The sequence below is a fragment of the Apium graveolens genome, chromosome 1 (genome assembly GCF_009905375.1).
Source record: "Apium graveolens cultivar Ventura chromosome 1, ASM990537v1, whole genome shotgun sequence".
Classification (NCBI taxonomy): domain Eukaryota; kingdom Viridiplantae; phylum Streptophyta; class Magnoliopsida; order Apiales; family Apiaceae; genus Apium; species Apium graveolens.
Window position 1 is genome coordinate 201,934,690 of NC_133647.1, and position 26,154 is coordinate 201,960,843.

General features: G+C 33.7%; 1 protein-coding gene and 1 long non-coding RNA gene across 4 annotated transcripts; both read left to right on the plus strand.

Annotated features, from left to right (window-relative positions):
• Positions 1-1,905: 1,905 nt before the first annotated feature.
• On the plus strand, positions 1,906-3,923 carry LOC141724349 (uncharacterized). Of its 3 annotated transcripts, none has more exons than XM_074526473.1 (7): positions 1,906-2,007; positions 2,818-2,876; positions 2,951-3,049; positions 3,128-3,185; positions 3,270-3,326; positions 3,420-3,641; positions 3,720-3,923. In XM_074526473.1, exons 2-6 carry the CDS (start codon positions 2,827-2,829, stop codon positions 3,507-3,509), a joined length of 354 nt encoding a protein of 117 aa, XP_074382574.1. In that variant the 5' UTR covers positions 1,906-2,007; positions 2,818-2,826; the 3' UTR covers positions 3,510-3,641; positions 3,720-3,923. The 3 variants fall into 3 exon arrangements, with proteins under 3 accessions (XP_074382574.1, XP_074382579.1, XP_074382586.1); XM_074526478.1 differs by having other exon boundaries at positions 3,735-3,923; XM_074526485.1 differs by lacking the exon at positions 3,420-3,641 and having other exon boundaries at positions 3,735-3,923.
• Positions 3,924-9,541: 5,618 nt separating this feature from the next.
• LOC141659152 (uncharacterized) lies at positions 9,542-9,918 on the plus strand. Its single transcript, XR_012549635.1, has 3 exons — positions 9,542-9,602; positions 9,689-9,745; positions 9,839-9,918. It is a non-coding gene; the product is annotated as an uncharacterized LOC141659152 (long non-coding RNA).
• The last annotated feature ends 16,236 nt before the right edge of the window (positions 9,919-26,154 follow it).

Genomic DNA, 26,154 nt, shown 5'->3' on the forward strand with positions numbered 1-26,154 from the left:
ATAATGTATGCTGGAAGAGGACTGGTTTACAAAGAAGAAACAAAGTTAGAAAAATATGAAAATTAGCATGGCTAAAAATTTATAGAACCAATATACTAAAACAGAGTTAAAATTAAAATAAAATTCGAATATTTAAAATAAATTATATATACTATTCATTTAAGTTGAACAAAAGTATATTTTTATTCGAATTTAAACAAAATTAAAATTAACTAAATATAATTAGTTGGATTTTATTAGTATAATGAGTCTCGTGATAAATTTTTTTAAAATAAAACTAAATGTGATTCGAATACTATTAAACCGACATAAAAATGTATCGTTTAAATTTTTAAAAAATAATAATGTTACTTTTTCAAATTTTAATACCTCTAAATAAAAAAAATCATATCATATCATTATTATACTCTTTGGATACAAAAATTTTAAAAATAAAACTAAATATAATTTGAATACTGTTAAACCAGGATAAAACTTATCATTTAAATTAAAAATAATTATGATTCGTAAACACACATAAAAATAACAATGATACTATATGTTTTAATTAGTAATATTACTTTTTTTCAAATTTAAATACCTCTAAATAAAAAAAATCAAATCATATCCTTATTATACCTTTTGTATCCTTTATATATAATAAGCGTAAGCATTGTTCTGAAAATCTCCGATTCAACGGATTAATCCCCTGCAAATATTCGACCAATGCGATTTTTGAAATCCGATTAATCCCTATGAATTTTTCTTTAATGGAGTATATATATAATTATTTATAAAATTTAAATACTATATTAATTTAAATATGAATAATTATAAAAATTATGATATAAGCAATATATATTTGTTAATAAATAAATAATATTGTCATAATAATATATTAATATAATTTAGTATTATAATACATCCGAGTTTTACTCTAATTAATACTTCCGATTAATCCCCATTTTTTAATTAATCCTAAATCGGTAGTTCAACCTATCTTTCCCGATTCCCGATTTTTATAACACTGAGCGTAAGGTACATCCTATCCAAAATTTTGGTCATGTATCGTCAAAACAAAATCAACCGTTGATCTAATATAATTAAACGTAGACGGTTAAGATTATATATTATTAAAATAAGTATATTTTTAATACAATTATAAATAAAAATTAATTACATTATTCTAATATTACTCAAACACCAATTGCCATACAATATTTTTATACAATCATAAATAGAATATCATTAGATATTTAATCAATTATATATATATAAAGATTACGGCGTTCTACTACTATTCAAGCACCAGAATATGATACAATTATGTAACACTAGATAGAATATGATTACATATTGTACTATATATGGCTGTAATTCGAGTTCTCATTAGTATAGTTCTCGCATATTTGTTGCAACAATATTACAACAAAATATTTAAAAAAAATTGTAATTACGTTAAAATGTTTTAAAAATAAACGTTAAATTTTTATATAAAAAAAGTAATTTCTAAAAAACTATGCATCTGCACGGGTTATAAGCTAGTATATAATAATAAAAATAATCGTGCATCATACATATTATATACTAGTATATTTTAAAACTAAAATTAATGAAAATATATAATAATAATAATAAAAACAACCTTGCATCACACATGTTATATACTAACATATTTTAAAACTAAAGTTAATAAAAAAACCAAAAATCAGAACCAATTAAGAAAAAATACGTGATTGCTGACATTCAGCTAGCTTATAAGATATTATAAATTTGACTTGTAAGTGAGATCCACAACCATTATTATATGGATTTTGCCAAACATGCCCTAACGTGATTTTTTCTTTGCTTTTATGTTTTCCTTTTAATTTCTTTGGGTTAAAACTTAAAAGGGAGCAAGTAATTTAGAAAACGGGGGGCGGGGGGAGCAAGTAAACAAATTAGCAATTGGGGAATGAGTTATTGCTGCTGCGCGCCTTTTATTAAAACTTGGCTTAGGAACTCGAATTAGGCCGACAGCAACCTCAAGTAATCTCTCTCCACCGCTTTCTCTCTCTCATTTGTTTCACGTTTGTTTCAGCCGTTATGAAACAAGTTTGTTATTAATTTATTGTTTTTGTTTGGATCGGCATGCATAATCAATTTATATTTTCTATGTATATGTGTGTATGATATTAGGTCATTTCCTATCGATTGTGGACCATTTCCTACCGAACATGCGAGGTTGAAGAATATGTTGTTATGTGTTATTTTAGGTTGAACATCTAGGGTTTTATTGTCTTATTATTCTTAGAGAATATATTAGTGAGTAAACTACAGTTTGATGACTCTTAAAATTAATGGTTTAATGGTTGTATATTCATGATCGGATAGGCTGCCCTTGTGACTTTTATATTGGTGTTAAATTTATATATTTGTTGTTGAGATTGATATAGAGTTAGATACATCCGTGCCATATTCAAAGAACCTGTTAGCTAGATATTGGTGAAAATTATTGAGATGTCTACACAAATATCGTCTTGTATGCTTTAGATTTGATGCGTTTGATTGTGGTTGGGGAACTTTAACTTTATATAGATTCAAATTAAAGGAGTTCTTTAGTTGGTGACTCCAAGTCTCCAATGCTAACATTCTTCAAGTCTGATATGCAAACATGTCCATATATGTAATGTATAGAAGACCTACGTAAATATGTTCTGGACTATATATATATATGCGTTAATGTTTATGGCAATTTATATATATGTATGTATTGTTTAATGGCTCTATTCATGATTCTAAAACCTAGCAATACTAACTATCATTTCAGTATTTGGAAATTAATTTTTGCTATTGTAGGAATTGACCATGGTAACAACTAGATCAATGTCTAAAAAAATCAAGAATAGTGATACCGAGTAAGTTTTATTTAATTTGTTTAGTATTGTCAAATTGATCTCACTTTGGATTCTGACTGATATTTTTTATCAAGGATTGTTCCGGGTATTAGAGTTGCAAAGAGAGTAAGGAAGAAAGGAACATCTGCGGGAAGATACCCCACAATTGAGGATGACGCTCTTAATATCTTTGTGTAACTTCTTACTTCAATATCTTTATCGGTATTTTTTCTTCTCTTTATAGGTTTTGATATATTTTTGTTTAATTACAGGATAAATGACTATGATGGACGGTATCTTGAGACACATCCCTGGTCAAACTGTGGACGAGTAAGATCTTAATTTTTCCTACACAACTATTTATTATCAAATGCTTTCTAAATTAGTATTGATTTGTTTTTTTTGTCATCTAAGATGCCGGATGAGACAATCCATGGTGGAAGGGTAGAGTGGTTGAACATGAGTGATAGTGTAAGTACTTTTGCATTTGATAATTAAAAGAGTAAATTGTAGTTTAATAGTCTCTAAAGACATTTTCCTCATATTTCATTTCATGTTTATAAGGAGAAAGAGGAGTGGATTCAATATGCAAAGAAAAGGAAGAGCGAAGGAGCTAGTGTATATGATATTCATGTTGAATGCCAAGCTACCTAACCTCGTATTTGATAGGCTCAGAGAAAGGATAGAGTGCTTGTTTAATTAAGCATAAGACTTGCCTGCTATTTGGTTGTTATGCTAAATTACCTAAACTTGTATGAGATTTGATTGATAGGTTTATTTTCAGAGGTACTTTCTAGTAAACATCTTCATTAAATTTCTAAGAAAATAATAGTAAACATCATATCCAACATATTACAACAATAGTTTTACATGTTTCAGTAAAACTGTACCAGACAGAAACTGACTAGTAGTTCACAAGCTTCGAGCAGTGCAAAGTCCCCAAATCAGCATGGCTACTGAACCTGCAGGAAATTCAGAAGAGAGCAAGAGTCAGGTTAAAATGTAGTAACTTAGTTTCTTGATAATGTTTACTAAATGTTCCTTTAGACTATTTTAGAAACAGTATGACAGCAATTAAAATGTAACTCAGTTGCTTAATAATGTTCTAAGCAAAAAGTTTGAAGCAAATTAAAGAAACCCTCATATACTTTATGGTTCCTTAATTGCATACAGTGTTAGTGCACTAGGTAGCTGCACTGCCCATTTATATGCTTGAAAGAGGAAGCCTGATCTTTTTGAGGCATATAAATCGACAGAAAAAGCAAAATCCACATATCAACAATACAGTTTAATTATTAGAGGAACCATCAAGCTTGAAATCAGACAGTCTAATCCACAGATCAATATTTGATTTGGAAGAAGCATTAAGAATATTGTATATTTAAGCTGCCATTTCCACAAGGACATAATTAGCCAAGTAAGGATGGTCGGAACAAAAATCTGTTAACCATTTGAAAGTAACAGCCCCAATTGCAACAATGGTTGCCCAAAACGGGATGATCAATAATTCAATGTTTCGGTTTTGGTCTTAAATTCTGTTAGAAATTGGCCATACCTGGATTCTATCCCTTGCGATAAATGTTAGATTATCTGTTACACCAGAAGATTATTTTTTCTTTAAAGATATTCTGTTAAAACTAGTCCAAGCACTTGTGTTTCTGTTTCCTTGTTAGACTCTCTCTTAAATATAACAGTGCAATGAACTGCACATCAGCTACTTATCCATATCCTACAGTAGTCGTACAATTCTAAGCCACAACCACGTTAAGATTATTCAATGTCTTTCAGCATCACCCGGGTGATGAAAAGCAGGGAAGAAAAATAAAATCAAAACTGAATCTTTATGCTTTTGTTGGTTCGTTTGTCTCTCAGCCTTTTGATGTTGAGGGCTTACTTAGCTGTTGAGAGACCAATCATCAGCCACTGTAATATCACCTTTTCTTGTCCAAAATCAACGTTGAACCTGACAAGATAAAAGATCCATATAAATAATTGAAATACCCCTTATATCTGTTGGTGTGTGTGTAAAACATAACTTTCTAAATTAGCACCTGCAAATGTAAGGCGTTATTGATAAAACCAAATGGTGATAAAATTGTTAAAGATTGTGTACCAGGTGATAATTCTTGTGAGCACTACAAGAAACAAGGCTAAATTTGACCGAAAAAAATTAGTCGAAGGGTCGGGAGTCGAATTTAGAAGTTCGGTCGTATTTAACTAAATTCGACCATCGAATTACGACCGGAAAATTACAACCGTTTAAATTTGACCGTTCTCTTTTAAAATTCGTCATATTCTGGTATCTTACGACGATAAATTCCGTCGTAAGTAGATTTATTATTTTATTCAGTATGTGGGCCCCTACTTCTTAACTTGCGACGCAATTTTATCGTGTGACGAAAAAATGAACTTACTACTCGACCAAAAACGACGATTTTTTTCCGTCGTAAATGGCTCAATTACGACGATTTCAGTTCAAAAAAACCGTCGTAAATGGTCAGATTTGTTGTAATGTTTCCCGATCTACATCGATTCCAACATTTTAATTAGAGCATCTCCAACCCATTATATCAAATTGGTATAATTTTTACGCAAAATTTGGGTAAAAATTGGCGTAAAACTAATACCATCTCCAACCCATCTACACCGAAAGGAGTAATTATCACTCTGTAAGCATATTTTTTTTTGTAATATATTTATACTAATTACTTACTAGCAAAATAAGTAATCAGCTTAGGCGGAGCTTCTTCTCAATGTCCTATTGGCGTAAAGAAAGCAAAATTAAAAAGGAAAACTGACGATGAAAATTTAAAATTCATTCAAAGCATTAGAGAAGAAAATCGTGAACTTGTTGAAATCTCAAGCAAGGTTCTGCTATAGACAAATTAAGGATATATGAACTGATCCAGATGCTAAGAGCCCAGAAGGAGTCTATGAAATTAGATATGAAGGAATTTTGAGAAGGAAATAAAATTATGGCTAAAAGTTTGAGCTCAATAACGGATCCTCTATTGTTTGAGCCTGAACAATATTTTGATATTAATGTTGCAGGATCAAGTGACTTGCTAGAGTACTAGAATGTTTGATTTTTAATATTTATTCAGCATGTACTTACTGACACATGCATAAATGAAACTATATTTCAATTAATGCATACACTTTAAATTTTATTATATTTTATCCCATTTCGAAATATTCAGGAATTTGTTATTTAAAAGCATGTATGTATGTATCTAAATTATATAATTTTTATCATTTTAATAAATATAATAAAATTTTAAATATCAAACAAAGTTCAAATTTTATTAAGCTAATAAGTTATAAAGCAAAAAAAATTAAATAAAAGAAAGATAACAAAAGAATATAGAAATATTTAAATACAATATGAATGATTTGTTTTTGTGAATGAATAGAACGCTAGTATTGAAATTTTGAAAAATTATATGATTTTTGGTATTACACCAAATTTCACACCATTTTGGTGAGATATTTGAAATTGGGTTGAAGAAATTTTTTACACCAAAATAATGTATAAATGTATTTTTAGAATTGGGTTGTATAGTAGCACATCTTAGTTAGAAATCTATTCCTTGAGGTGTAAAAAATCTTACTACTGGGCTTGACTTTGTGGCATCGCAGAGTCCAAAATGGAGTGATATTTGGATTAACCTTTGGTGGATATGTGTGCATGTGTGTAGAACTCTCCTTGAGGAATAAAAAATCACATTATTAGGCTTGACGTTGCGGCAACCCATAATCTAAAATGAATTGACGGATTAAGTATTTTTGATAAAGTCATTTTGTCAAGGCGTAGAAATGAATTGATGGATTCTAAAAAGAGTTACATGCAAAAAAAGTTAGAAAAAGTTAATTATAAAATGACGTGACATTGTTGATATGATATTTTGAGTTAATTTAATCGGTAATATTGACATGAATGTAGGGGTTCATTTTCATTTAACTTCATTTAATAAATAAAAGATTGATACGTACATTTTGAAACTATTTTGGAAACAAATTTGATACCTCTAGTATTTTGCTTCTCGAAATTAAAAATACAATATTCGGAGCTTTTTAAGAAATGAATGTTTAACTCTCCTAATTTCCTTAAAAAATGAATATGTTAATTTATTTATGTTTATGAAAATGTAATGGAAAATACAAATTGAATACTCCCCCTAGTCCATAAAATAGTGGAAATTTGACTTTTCGCACACACGTATAGCTAGAACTTAAAATATCTATTTTCATTTTTTTTTCTTTTTTAGATAAAGATATATTTGTTACATTTTAATTCAAAAATAAGATTTTAATTTTAAAGGAGTTATAAATTTTGGATTTTCATTAGCTAAGGGTCTTTTGTAATGGTGTATTCAATTGTGATTTTAAAGGTTTTTTTTATTTTGAAATTCATGGGTATTCAATTTGAATTATAAAAAATTATTTAAAATGCTACGGTATTCAATAAGGATTGCAAAAAGCCTTTTAAAATCTTGTGTATTTAATTTAAATTATAAAAAGTCTTTCAAAATTTGGTGATATTCAATTTAAATTTTAAAAAAGTCCATTATAAAATCTGAAGTATTCAAAAGTTTATGAATTTTTTTATTTGAAAAAAATGATACAGTAGAACATCGATAAATGAATAATCTAAACAAATGAATAATGTTTTCCGGTCCTGACTTGGGCAAATGGGTTTAAAGAATAATCTTGCTAGATGTATTAATGAATAAAAAAATTAAGTTTACACTGGCCCAATTCAAATATAAATAAATAATTACAATAGTTCGAATAATATATTTATATAAATATATGAATACATTTAATTCAATGAATATTTTTTCATTTAATTGATCATTATTAGTGCATGATTGTGATGTTAAACTAAGATTTGGAATATATAACTAATTATGAATATTTTTAAAAATATTTTAACTTTTAATATTCTACGGTACTACATACTACACCTACAGAATACACATGGTTGCATTTGCATACATGCATGTTAAAATAATTTATAATGTTAAAAAATGAATCTAATTAAATATTACACAAATATTACAACAATAATAAATTTTAGGCACATTTTAAAATAAAATATAGCACAGAAATTATACAAAAAACCTGAAAATAATATATAAATGAATAAATATTCATTTATTGATAAATATATAAAATATTCATTAATCGATAAATAAATAATCTCTCTAAATAAATATATATTTATATTTTTGGTCCATGAGATTCTATAGTGGATTTTAATAAATTTGCTAGTATATTTTTAATATTTTGAAATCATTCTAAAATCGATGAAATTCTAAATAATTTTTGAAAATTTTAAAAAAATCATCAACAATGAGTAAGATTATTTTCTCTAACTCCAACAAAATTTTTGAACAATTAAAAAAAATTAATTTCTTTTAAAATTCGTTCATTCTTTAACATATTTGCTTTTTAAGGTCTCAAATTTGGCAAAGACCCGACTGCAACCTCAGGTAATCTCTTTCTCCCGCTCTCTCTCTCTCCCACCGTCTCGCTACCGTCTCGCTCCCGTTCTCTCTTTTTCAGCCCTTATGTACTTAATATAAGTTTGTTATTTATTTACTATTTTTTGGATCTGGATTATAAATACATAATTTATATTTGCCATGTATATGCATGTATGATATTAGGTCATTGGAAATTAGAATGTTGAATCTAATGATCTGTTATGCTGTGTGCTTGTATGTATTGTAATTTTATGTGAAGAAGATGTGAGGCTGAAAAATAATATTGTTACTCTATAAGTTAATTTAGGCTGGACATCTAGGGTTTATATTCAAATTGTTTGTTCTTATTATTCTTAGAGAATATATTAATGATTAAATCACAGTTTGATGACTCTTAAAATTAATGATTTAACGACTGTATTCATGATCGGATAGGCTGCCCTTGTAACTTTTATATTGGTGTTAAATTTATATATATATATATATATGTTATTTTGCTTGATATAGAGTTAGATATATTCGTGCCTTATCCGAAGACAGTTAGCTAGATGAAAATGCATGTATTGATGAAAATTATTGAGATGTCTACATAAATATCTTGTTATATGGTTTAGATTTGATGCCTTTAATTGTGGTTGGGGAACTTTTTTTTATAAAGATTCGAATTAATGGAGTTCTTCGAGTAGTGACTCCAATGCTAACATTGAAATCTGATACCAACATTAGAAGACCTACGTTAATAAGTTCTCCTGGACTATAATTATTAGTTTATGTTTATGGCAGTCTATATGTATATATGTTGTTTAATGGTTGTATTTACGGTTCAAAAACTTAGCAACACTGAGTATCATTTAAGTAGTTGAAAATATATTTTTTCTATTGTAGGAATTTACCATGGTAACAACCAGGTCAATGTCTAAAACAATCAAAAAAAGTGATACCGAGTAAGTTTTATTTAATTTTGTTTAGTATTATCAAATTGATCCAATTTTAGATTTTAGACTGATTTTTCTTTTTTATCAAGAATTGCTCTGAGTCGTGGAGTTTCTAGGATAAAAAACAAGAAAGTAAAATCTAAGTGGAGATACCACAAAATTGAGGATGACGCTCCTACTATCTTCATGTAAATCTAACTTCAATATTTTTTTCGGTCTTTATTCTTCTATTTGTAGGTTTTCATATATTTTTGTTTAAATACAGGATAAAGGATTATTATAAAAGATAGTTTGAGACACATCCACGGCCAAACGGCGGACTAGTAAGATCATTTTTTTCTAAACTATTTGTCATTAATATTTTTTAAATTAATGTTGATTTGTTTTTTTGTTTTTTTTGTCATCAAAGATGCCGGAAGAGGCAATCCGTGGTGGGAGGTTAGAGTGGTCGAACATGAGTGATAGTGTAAGTAATTTTGCAATAGATAATTAAAAGAGTAAATTGTAGTTTAAAACTATCTAAAAATATTTTCCTTATATTTCATTTCATGTTTTTTAGGATAAAGAGGAGTGGATCTAATATGCAAAGAAAAGGAAAACTGAAGGAGCTAGTTTATTCAGTATTCACTGTGAATGTGCAGCAACCTATCCTCGTATTTGATAGGTTCAAAGGGTAGCTTGTTTGTTTAAGTATTAAACTTGTGTGCTATTTGGTTGTTTGCTAAATTATTTAAACTTGTATGATATTTGATTGATATGTTTATTTTTAATGGTACTTTTCTATGTTAGACGTTCAGTTTTATGATGATTTCCAGAATGCAGATAAACAGAATGCAAGTAACCGAGATTCAAGCATTGCAGTTGATTCAGATTTTCCAGGAGACTATTTCTCAGGATTAGGTTTGTTAGGGTTTTGTGTAAATCTTGTTTATCAGGATAAATCTTATCTCAAACAAACCCTATCTTTTAAATCAAGTTTAAATCTCCCAAGCCTTATCTTTACTTGTTTTATCTCTTTCAAACGTACTAACAGATTAGTTTCAAAGATTCATTCAAAATATTTTCAAACAAACTTATCTTCCAACCTTATCTTGTGTTTGAAAATAAATTTGTTAGAACATTGCCTATAAATACAACTCTTCATTTCAGATTTGTGGCTAACGCTTTCACGAGAATCTTCCATCATCTGAAATCATTTTCTTGTTCCATACCCGATTTATATATATCCAGAAAAACAAGAAACATAGTTTGAGTTGTAAACTTTCACATTATATTATTGTATCTGAATCGTGTATTATATCACTTGTCCCGGGTTGTGGGAGTTTGATTACAACAGGAAGGCCAAGTAGCTTTGTGCTAGGTAGTTGTGTGCTAAGGAAAGGTTTCTTTCAAGTGGGCCAAGTTTGTAATCAAGGAAAGTTTGTAAATACTTTGTTTTTAAGTGGATATAATACATTCTCTATGCTAGTTGGCATGGGGACTTGGATATAGGCCATAGACTAGGTGTAGGGGCCGAATCAAGTGAAAACTCTTGGTGTTCTGCATTGTTTAATTTCTTTATTACTGCATTTATATTTCAGTAATTTACTTTCTGCAGTTAAAAGAGACTGTCCCATACCCTGTCTCATTTGTAAAGGGACTATCCCATTTGCATAAGAGACTGTCCCATTTGCCTTCACAGTTAGAATATTATTATATCTATCGAGCCATCGAATTTCATTTGGTATCAGAGCAGGGTCATTTAATTCTCTTTTTAGTGTTTATTTTGCTAGCGATCTATGGCTCAACCAGATAGGTATTCAAACAATTATTCACCACTGATTCATGGTGCTGAAAACTACAATGACTGGAAGTTTCGGATGAAGATCTTTCTCCAGCGTGATGCATTCGAATGGGATGCTGTAGAAAATGGTTTCACAATTCCTATGAAAGAAGGGAAGCCAAAATCTCTCAAGGATCTTTCTCCCGAAGAAGTGAACGCAATGAATTCCAATGCTAAAGCTATGAACTCACTTCTCAATGGCATGGTAGCTACAGAATTAAGAAAAGTTTCAGCATGTACTACTGCCAAGCAGATTTGGGATACGATCAAAGTCAGCCACGAAGGCACGTCTAAGGTACGTGAAGTAAAATTAAGTATGCTAATGAGTGACTATGAAGATTACAGGTTGGAAAGGGATGAAAGCGTGCGAGATGCTCAATGGAGGTTTCTGACATTGATGAACTCTATCTCACTTCTGGAAAGGACCATTCCTCAATCCGAGATCAATAGGAAAATCCTCAGAGCAATGTCAAAGAAGTTTGCTCCAAAGGTTACCATTCTGCAGGATTCAACACTGCTTTCGACTATGGATACTCTAACACTGTTCAGTGAATTAGAAGAATTTGAAAATCAGCTACGCAGATATGATGAAGAAGATGAAGCTCCTCGTAAGAAAACTCTTGCACTTAATGCAGATGCAGACGAGTCTCCTGATGATTCTGATGAAGAGATTGCTCTTCTAACAAAGAAGTTTCATAAATTTCTTGCCAAACGGAATGCTTCCAAACGACCTATGAAGTCACAGTTTCCAAAGAAGGACTTCAAATCTAATCCGAGCAAGGAGAGTAAAACAAATCAAAGCAAGGATACCTGTTTTGAGTGTGGAAAGAAAGGGCACTTCAAAAAGGACTGCTACAAGCTGAAGAACAAAAAGAAGACATTAATTACTTGGAGTGATGATGAATCTGACTTGGAGATCGATTCAGACGATGAAGTTGCTCAACTTTGTTTTGCAGGACTAGAGGACAACTCCAGTGATAATGATGAGGTACAGAATATTAAGTATAATTCAAATATATCTTCATCTATTTAAATTTGCAGGTCCAGGTTAAGAAGTTGAAAGAAAAGAATGCTTATTTAAAGCAAGCTTTAAGTGAAGTTCTTAGTGAAATGAATGACCCCATGAAGGAAGAAGCCCTAGTTGCTGAGAACAAATCATTGCTTGAAAGGGTTTCAAAACTTACTGAAGAAAATCAATATCTCAAAAATGAGATTGAGATGAAGGATGTATGCCTTGAAGCCTTGAAGAAAAAGTCAATATCTGTTGATCCAGAAACTGTTAAAGAAGACAGTGCTCCTGATCCCCTTGTTCCTGAATTAAAGCAGAAAGTCGAACAGCTTGAAAAGGATCTAGCTAAATGTTTCCATGGAGAAGGAACTTTGAATGCTCTTCTTGGAGAACAAAAATCTTCTCTTGATAAAGGAGGTTTAGGATGTGAATCAATCAAGAAACGTGCATTTCAAGGAGGGTATAAGCGAGCTCCTATGAAATATAAGATGCCTTATGAGAAATGTCGAGATTGTGGTAAAGCTGGCCACCCTACATCTGAATCTAGATTATGTGGTATCAAGGGTCACTCCTCTAACTCATCTTATAAATCGTCTGCTAGATATAAATCTGCTAATACTTCTGTTAATATCGTTCAAATGTGGATTAAGAAATCAGATAGACATTTATATAAGATTTGTGATACTAACCAACCAGGACCCAAGGTTAAGTGGGTACCTAAGAGATAAAGCAATTCTTGCAGGTTTGTTTGAAGGTCCATGTTCCGCGAAATAAATGGATCATCGACAGTGGCTGTTCACGTCACATGACAGGTGATAAATCCAAGTTTCTATCTCTAGTTGCCAAGGAAGGTGGCTTAGTTACTCTTGGAGATTCAAACACCGTCAGAATTATTGGAAAAGGCACCATTGGTAATGACAGGTTTGCCATTTCTAAAGTTCGTTTAGTTGATGGTTTGAAATATAATCTCATTAGTGTAAGTCAACTTACTGATGCTGGTCATAAGGTTAAGTTCGATAAAGATGTATGCTATATTGGTACTCATACTAACGAGTTTGCTTTAGTTGCCAAAAGAAAAAGAAATATTTTCATGTTAGATTTTGATGAACAGCAGGAGGAAATTTGTCTTGCTACTATTCAAGATCAGCAGAATCTTTGGCATCGACGTCTAGGCCATGTTCACATGGATCTTCTTCGGAAGATATCTTCTCATGATCTGGTTCGAGGTCTACCAAAGCTGAAGTACAAGAAAATAGAACCTTGTTCAGCATGCCAACTTGGAAAACAGGTGAAAACTTCCTTTACTGCTAAGAATAAAGTATCAACTTCTGTTCCTTTGCAGCTTCTTCATTTAGATCTTTTCGGTCCAGAAAGGTATGTAAGTTTGGGAGGTAAGAATTATGCTTTTGTTATAGTTGATGATTATTCTTGTTTTACTTGGGTATTATTTTTACGAACTAAGGATGAAGCTTTTGTTGAGTTTAAGGATCTTATTAATAACCTTGAGACTAAGTATTCATTTAAGCTCAAGACTATTTGTAGTGATCATGGAGGAGAATTCGAGAAGGATTTAATAACTTTCTGCAAATCAAGAGGAATCACTCATGAATTCTCAGCTCCTCGAACTCCTCAGCAGAACGGAGTAGTAGAACGCAAGAACAGGACTTTACAGGAAACTGCCAGAACTCTACTACATGAGAGTAAGCTTTCAAGAAAATTTTGGGCTGAAGCGGTACACACTTCCTGTTATGTTTTAAATAGAGTACTTATTCGTCCTATTTTGCTTAAAACTCCGTATGAATTGCTTAAGAAAAGGACTCCTAACATTAGTTATTTTCGAGTATTTGGTTCCAAGTGTTTTATTTTAGATACTCAAAATAATCGAGGCAAGTTCGATGCGAAATCTACGGAAGGAATCTTCTTGGGATATTCTACTACAAGCAAAGCTTATCGTGTTTATAATTCTGTCAAGAATAAAGTAGAAGAATTCATCAATATTGCGTTAAATGAATCCTCAAGAAATATATCTCAAATTGATGAAGACACTGCGGATCTATCGTCTCATTCCCAAATGAGACAGTCTCATTCTGAAAAGAGTCAGTCTCATTCTGACAAATCAAACAGTCAAGACTCTCCAGGTCTATCTCAGTCTTCTGATAATTCTTCAGGATCTACTCAAGCTTCAGATGAATATTCTGGCTCTCCAAAGACTCCCGATAGTGTTTCAAATGTGAATTCTGTTACTCCTCCGGATAAATCTTCACAAGCGGAAATGAGGCAGTCTCTTTTGAATGAGACAACTCCCATTCATTTCCAGGCAGATAATTATAATGAAGAAGAGATGAGTAATATTCAACTTCCTAAATCTTCTAGGACTGTGAAGAATCATCCACCAGATAATTTTCTTACTGATCTAGATCAAGGGATTTCTACTCGAAGCAGATTTCATAATCTATGTGCATTATGTGCTTTTGTTGCTGAATTCGAACCAAATAATGCTCAAGAAGCAGTTGCAGATAAACACTGGTCTGTGGCAATGCAGTAGGAATTGAACCAGTTCGAGCGTGGTGAAGTTTGGGAACTCGTCCCACCTCCTCAGGATGCCAAGATCATTGGAACTCGTTGGGTTTTCAAGAATAAGAAAGATAAAGATGGAAATATCATTCGAAATAAAGCTCGTTTGGTTGCTCAGGGATACAACCAACAGGAAGGAATCGATTACGACGAGACATATGCTCTAGTAGCTCGTTTAGAAGCTATTCGAATCTTAATGGCTTTTGCAGCTCACAAGAAATTCAAGCTTTATCAGATGGACGTCAAAAGCGCATTTCTAAATGGCTATCTCAAGGAAGAAGTCTACGTGAAGCAGCCTCCAGGTTTTATTCACGAGAAGTACCCTAACTATATTTACAAGCTCAAGAAATCTGTCTATGGATTGAGACAGTCCCCTCGCTGTTGGTACGAGCGTCTCAGTCAGTTTCTTGTGAACAATGGTTTCATTCGTGGTACACTCGATCCAACTCTCTTTATTTTTCATAAACGTGATAACTTTCTTTTAGTTCAAGTTTATGTTGATGATATAGTATTTGGATCTTCTAACGAATCTTTGTGTAAGTGGTTTTCTGATTGTATGCATAAGGAATTTTATATGAGTTTGATGGGTGAATTGCAGTTCCTCCTAGGTTTGCAAATTAATCAGTCTAATGCAGGAATATTTATTCACCAAGGCAAGTACATAAAGGATTTACTCAAAAGATTTGCACTTGATCATGTCACACCTAAATCAACTTCGATGAGTACTTCAGTTAAGCTTAAAAAGGATGAACAAGTTACACCAGTAGATGTCACTAAATTTCGAGGTATGATTGGTTCATTGTTATATTTAACCGCCTCACGACCTGACATTATGTATAGTGTATGCTTGTGTGCTCGTTTTCAATCTCAACCTAAAGAATCTCATTTGAATGCCGTTAAACGTATTTTTAAATATTTGAAAGGTACGAGTGACTTGGGATTATTTTATCCAAGCTCCTCTTCCTTTGACTTAATAAGTTTTTCAGATGCTGACTATGCAGGGTCACAGGTTGATAGAAAAAGCACAAGTGATGCTTGTGAATTTTTAGGAGATTGTTTAGTTGCATGGCATAGTAAAAAGCAAACTTCAGTAGCTCTCTCTACAGCTGAAGGAGAGTACATTGCAGCTGGAAGTTGCTGTGCTCAAATTTTGTGGATGCAACAAACATTGCAAGATTTTGGTATTTCTTACTCAAATATTCCTATTTATTGTGATAATACCTCTGCAATTAATATCTCTAAAAATCCTGTCATGCATTCTCGTACTAAGCATATTGATGTTCATCACCATTTTCTAAGAGATAATGTTTCTAAAGGTAATATTGAGCTTATTTATATTTCTACTGAGAAACAGCGTGTAGATATCTTCACTAAGCCCTTAGCTGAAGATAGATTTTGTAAAATGCGTCGTGAATTAGGTATGTGTTCTCTGTAATTTATTAAGTGATTTTATGTAATTTATGTGATTAAATGTGAATTATGTCATAATACTTAAATATATGTTGTGTATTTATTATTTGAGTAATTAGGTTCCTGTTTATGAATTTGTGTTTTTTTTATTTGTCCGTGTGTTTATGCGTGTATATAGCATTAGATTTTGTAAATCTTTTGATTAGACTTATCATATCCTTGAATCTTGTGCATGTATCATTCATTCAATACATCACTTTTGTTTTTGCACCTCTTCACCTCCTCTTCCATCTCTAACTCTTCAGTTTCTACTTCTTTTTAAGCTCTCTTTCTTAATCTTTTCATTTTCTTTTCTCATTCTACTCTCTCATTCTTTCAAAATCCTATCATTTCTCTCTTAACCCTAAAATCTTCTTTCTTCCATGGCTCGCCGTTCGAGATCCACCGCTAACCAAACCCCGACCCCTGGTCCGTCTGGTTCGAAGCTTCGTCGTATGGCCGCAGTTGTTTCCGAAGCATCTAGCGAAGCATCTCCTAATTCTTCCGAACGTCATGCAAAGGAAAGCACTACTAAGGCGTGGCACAAGTCCATTTTGAAAGAAAGGTTGTGTGATACTGATCTTCTCTCTAGGATTGGCGTATCATCGTTGTTTGAAGCTGTTGGGTGTGCTGGGTTGTTGTCGCCCTCAGATGTGATCTATCCAGATTTGGTGAAGGAGTTCTATGCGAACTTTTTGATTTTGGCCGACAATATTGTGTTCTCTTCGGTGAAAGGAAGTCCAGTTTGCTTTAAGGCGGATTTGCTAGCCAGGCTCACAGGAGTATCTGATCAAGGCCCCTGCCCGTTTACCACTCATCAGGCCTTTGACGAGATTCCTGGATTGCAATATGAGGAACAACTCAAAGCTATTCTCGGTGACAACTTTGTTTCTGTGTCTGTCAAACCGTTGGTAACTGATTTAACTCCTATGTGCTTATTATTATTTAAATTGTTTCACTCGAATGTTTTGCCTCGTAAATCTGGTCGTGATAGAGTTGTTAGGAATATATGTGCATTAGTTTGATGATATGTTTAACAAAATACTTAAGTAGAAATTTAGTGTCAGTAGCCTCAACGGATAAGACCACTTTGGCTATCCGTTGATGGTGTAGCTTTACTTAGAAATAAGTCTAGTATTGTAGCATATTTCAGTCTCTGTATTTAAAATGTAATTCTTAGAAGTTGAGAGAAACTATAAGTCATGTTGACTACTAGATGATATGCAGATAGGAAGGCCAATTGTAAATATTTCATGCCTTGTAATTTTGTATAAATGAAGTGGTATCAACGGATGACTTAAAGACCTTCAACGGATGAGAAGCTAAGCTTCAACGGATGTCTCTAAAGCTTCAACGGATAACATCCTTCAACGGATGAGAGCATCAACGGATAAATGCATCAACGGATGAAAGCTTCAACGGATAACATCCTTCAACGGATGAAGTCATTAACGGATGAAAGCTTCAACGGATGTTCTGCTAATTAGCCGTTGATAAGTGGTAGTTGTACCTACAGACAGAGGCACATGGGTTGACAGAGAAAACTGAGATGTGGCAGCCGAATTTCAGGATCAACAGAAAAAGCAGCCGTTCTTCTTTAGTACAAAGATGCAATAGTCAACAAAGTACTGGAGTGAACAGGAAAAGAAGCAAGTGAAGAACTTATTTTACTATTGTAATTTTATATTGTTTTTCACTTGTACACTTGGTAATATATAAACCAAGAAGAAGCTAGTAATTAGAGAGAGATTTTCCAGAGCTGTTAAGAAATATCTTGAGAGAAAATTCATCTAGTTTGTACTAGGATGCAGCTGTGATCAACATTGTTGAACACAGATTTTCTAATATACCATCTCTGGTGGAACAACAAATCCACCAGAAAAGTTTTTAAAGTTTGTTGTGTTCTTTACATTTTGTGTTTGAATATATATCTGTCTGCATTAGCTCAAAGCAATTCATACACTTGTTCATCTAGAACACACTGCTTTAATAAACTTCTCAAAACCTGAAAAAGTTTTGAGATTTACATTCAACCCCCCTTCTGTAAATCTCATTGTTAGTCCTCTAGGAATAACAATTGGTATCAGAGCAAGCTCTTGACACACAAAGAGTTTAAAGATCTTGGAATCTAACAAAGATGAGTAAGAAGGATATTGGAGTAAAGATCCCAGTTCTTGACAAAGACAGTTATCACCACTGGAAGGTGAAAATGCACCTTCATCTACTCTCCCAAGATGAAGGTTATGTAAACTGCATTGAGAATGGTCCTCACATTCCCCACAAAGTAGCCACAGTTGCTACGGCCACAATTGCTGTTGGTCAATCCATTCCAAAACCTAGAGCAGAATGGACAATGGAAGACACAGAAGAAGTCCACAAGGATAAGAAGGCTATGAACATTTTGTTTAATGGTCTTGACAAGGATATGTTTGATAATGTGATAAATTGTTCAACTGCCAAAGAGGTTTGGGACACAGTTCAGTTGCTGTGTGAAGGTACAGAACAAGTAAAAGAGAACAAAATGCAGCTTCTCATTCAACAGTATGAGTACTTTCATTTTGAAGAGAATGAATCTTTAAATGACACATTTAATAGATTCCAAAAGCTGTTGAATGGACTGAAGCTGTATGGTAGAGTGTACCAGGTGAAGGATTCAAATCTTAAATTTTTGAGATCCTTACCAAAGGAATGGAAACCCATGACTGTTTCCTTAAGAAACTCTCAGGATTATAAGGACTTTACTCTTGAAAGATTATATGGAATCTTGAAGACTTATGAACTAGAGTTGGAACAGGATGAGGTATTGGAGAGGGGGAGAAAGAAAGGAGGTTCAGTTGCATTGGTAGCTGAAAATGAGAAAGAATGCAGAAAAGAAACTGTGAGATCTACATCAAGCTCCAAAGATGGTGTAAGAAATCCAGAATCAGACAAGGGTAAAGAGCAAGTTGCTGAAAATGAAGACAACTCCAGTCAAGATGACTCTGATGGTATTGATGAGCATCTTGCATTTCTGTCCAGGAGATTTGCAAAGATGAAGTTCAGGAAAAACACTAGAGCCACTAAACCCTATAAGAACATGGTGGACAAATCCAAGTTCAAGTGTTTTAATTGTGGTATAAGTGGACACTTTGCAAGTGAGTGCAGAAAGCCAACCTCTGAAAAGAAGAAATTTGAACAAGTAGATTACAAAAAGAAATATTTTGATCTACTCAAACAGAAGGAAAGGGCTTTCATCACTCAAGAAAAGGACTGGGCAGCTGATGGAGATGAAGAGGATGAAGATGTGGATTATGTCAACCTTGCTCTCATGGCTGATTCTGAAGAAAACGAAGTTAGTTCATCAAGCAATCAGGTAATCACTACTGATTTAACACAGCTTACTAAAGAAGAGTGCAATGATGCTTTCAATGACATGTCTACTGAATTGTATCATTTGCGTGTGTCTCTTAAATCTCTTGCTAAAGAAAATAGTAGGATCAAAGAGAACAATCTGTTTTTAAGTAATAGAAATACTGTGTTAGAAAATAAGTTGATTGACCTAGAGAAAACCAAATTGCATTGTATATCTGTTGAAAATGAACTAGCTGAATCTGTTAAGAAAGTAGAAATACTTTCCAATCAATTAGAGAAAGAGCAAGAGGTGATTAAAGCCTGGAAAACATCTAGGGATGTAAGTGCTCAAATTGCCAAAGTCCAAGGAATTGAATCATTCTGTGAAACTGCCTGGGATAAAAATAAAAAGAAACTGGAATTAATTGATGGACTGTCAACGGATGTGGAATCAACGGATGATGAAAGTTATCCGTTGAAGGAAGAAAAGGAACATCCGTTGAAGGTTCCTCAATTAAAACAGGCAGATGTTTCTAAAAGAGAAAATCTAAAGAAACTCAACAAAAAGTTTGGTTCAACTTCAAAGAACTTTGTCAAAGAAGGAGCAAGCACATCCAAAGATGTCAGAAAGGTGAATGTAGGGCACATGACCTTAGAACAGTTAAACAATAGGCTCAAGATGGTTGAGGATAAAAAGGAATCCAAAAGGAAATCCAACAGAAATGGGAAGGTAGGAGTTAACAAACATAACAATTACACACCTGACAAGTATGCTCCTAGAAAAAGCTGTGTGCATTGTAGTAGTGTTAATCATCTATCTGCTAACTGTAAATCTATTAAGAAATCTCCCATAACTGTACCCTCTTCCATGCCTAACATGTCTGTATCACCTCTACATGCTATGCCTGTTATGTCTCAACAAAATCCTTATGCACATTTTGCAAACATGCCATATTTTAACAATCCTTATCTTGCTGCATTCAGTATGCCTCAAATGCCATACAATATGCCAATGTGGAATAACATGTATGCACAATCCATGCCTAATAATTCTATAAATGTGATGGATAATGTTGTGACTAACCCTACACCTCAACCAACCACATCTAAGACCAAGGTTGACTCAAACTCACCTAAGTCTAAAGATGCAGGAGGAATGAAGTCTAGGAGAAAGGCTAACAAGAATGGACCCAAGGAAACTTGGGTACCAAAATCAAATTGATTGATTTTGTGGTGTGCAGGAAAATAGAAGAAATCTATGGTACTTGGACAGTGGCTGTTCAAGACACATGACTGGAGATTTCTCCCTGCTCACAGAGTTTAAAGAGAGAGCTGGCCCCAGCATAACCTTTGGAGATGACAGCAAAGGGTTTACTATGGGATATGGCTTGATTTCAACAAGGAATGTCATCATTGAAGAAGTTGCATTAGTTGATGGTCTCAAGCACAACTTACTGAGTATCAGTCAACTATGTGATAGAGGGAATACAGTTTCCTTCAATTCTGAAGCCTGTGTTGTCACTAGTAAGGAAGACAACAAAGTGGTTCTAACTGGAGTTAGAAAAGGAAATGTGTACTTAGCTGACTTCAACTCTACAGATGCAGAATCTATTACTTGTCTCTTCAGCAAAGCAAGTTCAGTTGAGAGTTGGCTATGGCACAAGAAGCTATCCCATTTGAATTTCAAAACAATGAATGATCTAGTCAAAAAGGACTTAGTAAGAGGAATTCCTCTTGTTGAATTCTCAAGGGATGGTCTGTGTGATGCTTGTCAGAAAGGCAAACAAAGGAAAGCATCATTTCAGAAGAAGCTTGAAACAACAATTGATGAACCATTACAGCTGCTACATATGGATTTGTTTGGACCAGTCAATGTATTGTCAATAGCAAGAAAAAGATATTGCTTAGTGATTGTAGATGATTTCTCTAAGTTCTCATGGGTCTGTTTTCTTGGATCAAAGGATGAAGCAAGTGAAATCATTATCAATCACATCAGGCAAGTCAACAATCATCCTGACTTGAAGGTTAGAAATATCAGGAGTGACAATGGAACTGAGTTCAAGAATTTGACATTAAGGCTGTTCTGTGAAGAAAATGGAATCATGCATGAGTTCTCAGCTCCAAGAACACCTCAGCAAAATGGGGTTGTTGAAAGAAAGAACAGATCTTTAATTGAAGCTGCCAGAACAATGCTTGAAGAATCAAAGTTACCAACATATTTCTGGGCTGAAGCTGTTAATTGTGCCTGCTTCACTCAGAATATTTCTTTGATCAATCAAGCTAAAGGCATGACTCCTTATCAGTTGTTCAAGAGAAGAAAACCAACTCTAAACTTTCTTCATGTCTTTGGATGTAAATGCTTTATACTGAGGAATCAATCTGACCATAAAGGGAAGTTTGATGCAAAGGCTGATGAAGGAATATTTGTTGGTTATTCAGCTGGAAAATCTTATAGGGTCTACAATCTAAGAACCAACATTGTTATGGAATCTGTGCATGTTGTGTTTGATGATAAAAAGATTGATGGACTAACAGATGAGGGACATAATGAGAGACTCAAATTTGACAATATTGAGATATATTGTGATGATAGTGAAGAGGAGACTGATGGAGATGACACTTCAAAAGGGATTCAAAACATGCCCCTGGATAATGCATAAAATACTGCATCCATTGATAGAAGCAATGCAGTATCCGTTGAAAGACATAGTGCACCATCCGTTGAAGTACAAAATGAAGCATCCGTTGATCATAGTTCATCAACGGATAATCGATTTACATCATCAGTTGATAGAACTCCAAGTTCCCTGCAAAGGACCAACAACTCAGGGGGAGTTTCAACTAGTCAACACTCTGTCTCACATCATGACAATACTGAGGCCACCTCATCTAGAGCACATCTTCCACCACAAAGGAAATGGACCAAGAATCATCCCTTTGAACTGATCATTGGTGATGCATCATCTAAAGTGCAAACAAGAAGAGCTACTCAAGATGAATGTCTGTACAGTAGTTTTCTATCTCAGGAGGAACCTAAGAAAGTGGAAGAAGCTCTATTGGATCCAGATTGGATATTAGCTATGCAGGAAGAGCTAAACCAATTTGAGAGAAACCAAGTTTGGAAGCTGGTACCCAAACCAAAGAACAAGAGTCCTATTGACACAAAGTGGGTATTCAGAAACAAGATGGATGAAAATGGCATTATCATAAAGAATAAAGCCAGACTGGTTGCTAAAGGCTATTCTCAGCAAGAGGGAATAGATTTTGATGAAACATATGCTCCTGTTGCAAGACTTGAAGCCATCAGAATATTTCTAGCCCATGCAGCCCATGCCAATTTCAAAGTCTATCAAATGGATGTCAAGAGTGCATTTCTAAATGGGAAATTAGAGGAAGAAGTCTATGTAAGTCAACCTCCAGGATTTGAAGATCCAAATTTTCCAGACTATGTGTATTATCTGTTGAAAGCACTCTATGGACTGAAGCAAGCACCTAGAGCCTGGTATGAAACCTTATCAAAATTTCTTTTGGAGAATCACTTCACTAGAGGTACTGTTGATAAAACTCTCTTCTTTAGGGATGTTAATGGCTCTAGTATACTTGTTCAAATTTATGTAGATGACATAATATTTGGCTCTATAGATGATAAACTTTGCAAAAAGTTTGCTAAGCTAATGCAAAGTAAATATGAAATGAGCCTAATGGGAGAACTAACCTATTTTCTTGGTTTACAAGTTAAACAAGTTAGTGATGGAATTTTCATTAGTCAAACTAAATATATTTATGATCTTTTAAAGAAGTTTGACTTAATGGAATGCTCATCTGCAAAAACTCCCATGGCCACTGCCACCAAACTTGAATTAAATAAGACTGAAAGGTCTGTGGACATTACAAGTTATAGAGGCATGGTTGGTTCACTTTTATATTTAACTGCTAGCAGACCAGATATAATGTTTGCTACATGTCTGTGTGCTAGATTTCAAGCTGATCCTAGGGAGTCTCACTTAATTGCTATCAAGAGAATTTTCAGATATCTCAAGGGTACACCAAATTTAGGAATTTGGTATCCTAGAGAATCTGGCTTTGATCTAATTGGTTATTCAGATGCAGACTATGCAGGTTGCAAAATAGACAGGAAAAGTACAACAGGCTCCTGCCAATTCCTGGGAAACAAGCTTGTATCATGGTTTAGCAAAAAGCAAAATTCAGTCTCTACTTCTACAGCTGAGGCTGAATACATTGCTGCTGGAAGTTGCTGTTCTCAAATGTTATGGATGAGGAATCAACTCCTTGATTATGGACTTCATGTTGATAGAATACCTATCTTTTGTGACAACACAAGTGCCATAGCCATAACAGAGAATCCTGTACAGCACTCAAGGACCAAGCACATTGATATCAAGTACCACTTCATTAGGGAGCATGTCATGAATGGTACAGTGGAACTACATTTTGTTCCAAGTGAACAACAAATTGCTGACATATTTACCAAGCCACTTGATGAATCAACATTCACAAGATTGGTAAGTGAGCTAGGTATGCTTAATTACTCTTAAAATTCATGTCTTCTTTGCAATTTGATGAGAAGCCTGAAATATATTAGTTGCTAGAACAAATTTGACTTTTAACAAAGTTTATTCCATCAACGGATGTTCCCTATCCGTTGAAAGTCAAAATTGCTCTATCAACGGATATTCATTATCCGTTGAAAGACAAGTATATCTCTGGAACTTTTATCCGTCAACGGATAAAGCTGAAGTACCTTTCAACGGATGACAATTTACATTATCCGTTGAAATGTCACATCAGACGTTTGAGGTGTTTCACAGCCGTTGATTCTATTTTCTTAACCGTTGATACCATACATACATCTGTATGTATTGGTTTTAAAGGTAGTTATTAGAATACTTACAGTTTATTCTTAAACGGCTGAAATTCACTAACACCTACTTATTGATTAATCCTTTATTTATTTCTTTTTCTTTGAAAGCATATAAGCCCTTCTGATTGTTCATTATTACTTTACGCTTTCTTAGAATTTCAAGCATTTACCATTTTCTCTCTGCAAAACCTTCAAGTTATTCTCTGCAATTTCTACTCACAACAATGGCACCAGTCGTGAAGATTATGTCTCAATCTGGGTTCATCTACGAGAAGAACAATTTCATAGCTCTGGTAGAAAAGAATGAAGCCCACTCAGATTATCACAAAATGATGGACTTCATCAAAAACTGTAAACTTAGCTATGTAATGCTGGAAGCCCCAACGATTTTCTGTGAAGTAGTTGAGGAGATTTGGACAACTGCTGAGTTCAACTCCATGGATATGACTATCTCCTTCACTCTCAAAGGTAAAAATCACTGTATTAACTGTGATGACTTACAAGCATGTTTTAAATTACCTGAGAACAATGCCATGACACCACACACTGATAGTGATGTATCCAGCATGTTAGATTCCATAGGTTACTCTCTTAACTCTGCTAATTTAGGGGGTATTAGACGAAAAGGCCTTAGGAAAGAATGGAGTTTTCTTGGGGATGCCTTCATAAAGGTTTTCTCTGGGAAAATTAGTAATTTTGATGCCATAACTTCATCTCTTGTTAATATGTTCTATATGCTTGTTTCTGATAGGTACTTTAACTTTAGCAACTATGTGATGCTAGAATTAGGTACTAGATTAGGTAACAAAGCTAATAGACCTAATAACATCTATTATGCTAGATTCTTTATGTTATTGGCTAACCATGTTGCTGAAGGTTTAGTCATAATCAATGAGAATAATAAACTCAAGTGTTGGGCACAAGAGAAAAGAGTTCTTGCAGACTTGAAGAGAATGGATCTAAACAGCAGTGTGCAATTGGTATATTTACCAATCATGAATGCACCCCAGGTAGGTGAGGTAATTGCTTCTACAACTCCTACTTCTTCCAACCCCTCTATTTCTTTATCTTCTAGTGTGGCCATGAAATCTGTGTCAATGCCCCAACAGATTTCTACCAAGGTCACCAAATCTAAACTTTCAAAATCCAAGACAAAGAAAACCACCTCTGTTGTTTCTCAAAAGACAACAGTTGTAACAACAACCATTAACCCTGAGGGAAGTGAACAGGGTGTGAGTGGTGAGGGGAGGGGTGAACATCAAAGAAACCCCCAGGATAAGGAAGGAGAGTTGAGTGCTTCCCAAGCTAGCCAAGCCCCAGTTTCTCAAAAAGCTGTGGTGGTTGAAAAGGTTTCTAGCACATCCCTAGTAGCATCCTCCCAAAAGGATGTTACTATTGAAAAGAGTTCCCAACCAGGAACACAGAACAAAAGAGGGAGGGACACTAAAGCCAAACACTCACCTACAAAAGCTTTTATTAGAAGGAAGAAGGCTAGAACCCAATCTTCTACACAGGGTGCACACACTGCACAGATACATCCATCTGTCTCTGTGCCTTCTCAAACTCAGTTTGATGTGACTCCAATAAATGTGGAGTCACAGCCCCATTCTCTCACAATAACTACACATCAATCACCAAATACTTCTTCACCATCTCTGGATGTGGATATGTTATTCCCATCAATTCCTGATTCTCCCTCTTTACAACTCAGGGAGGAGCCCCACTCAAATACAGGTGATCATCATCTTTTAGATGATTTGTTGGATCACCCGCAAATTCTTTCAGATATAATTGAAGGATCTGTATCAA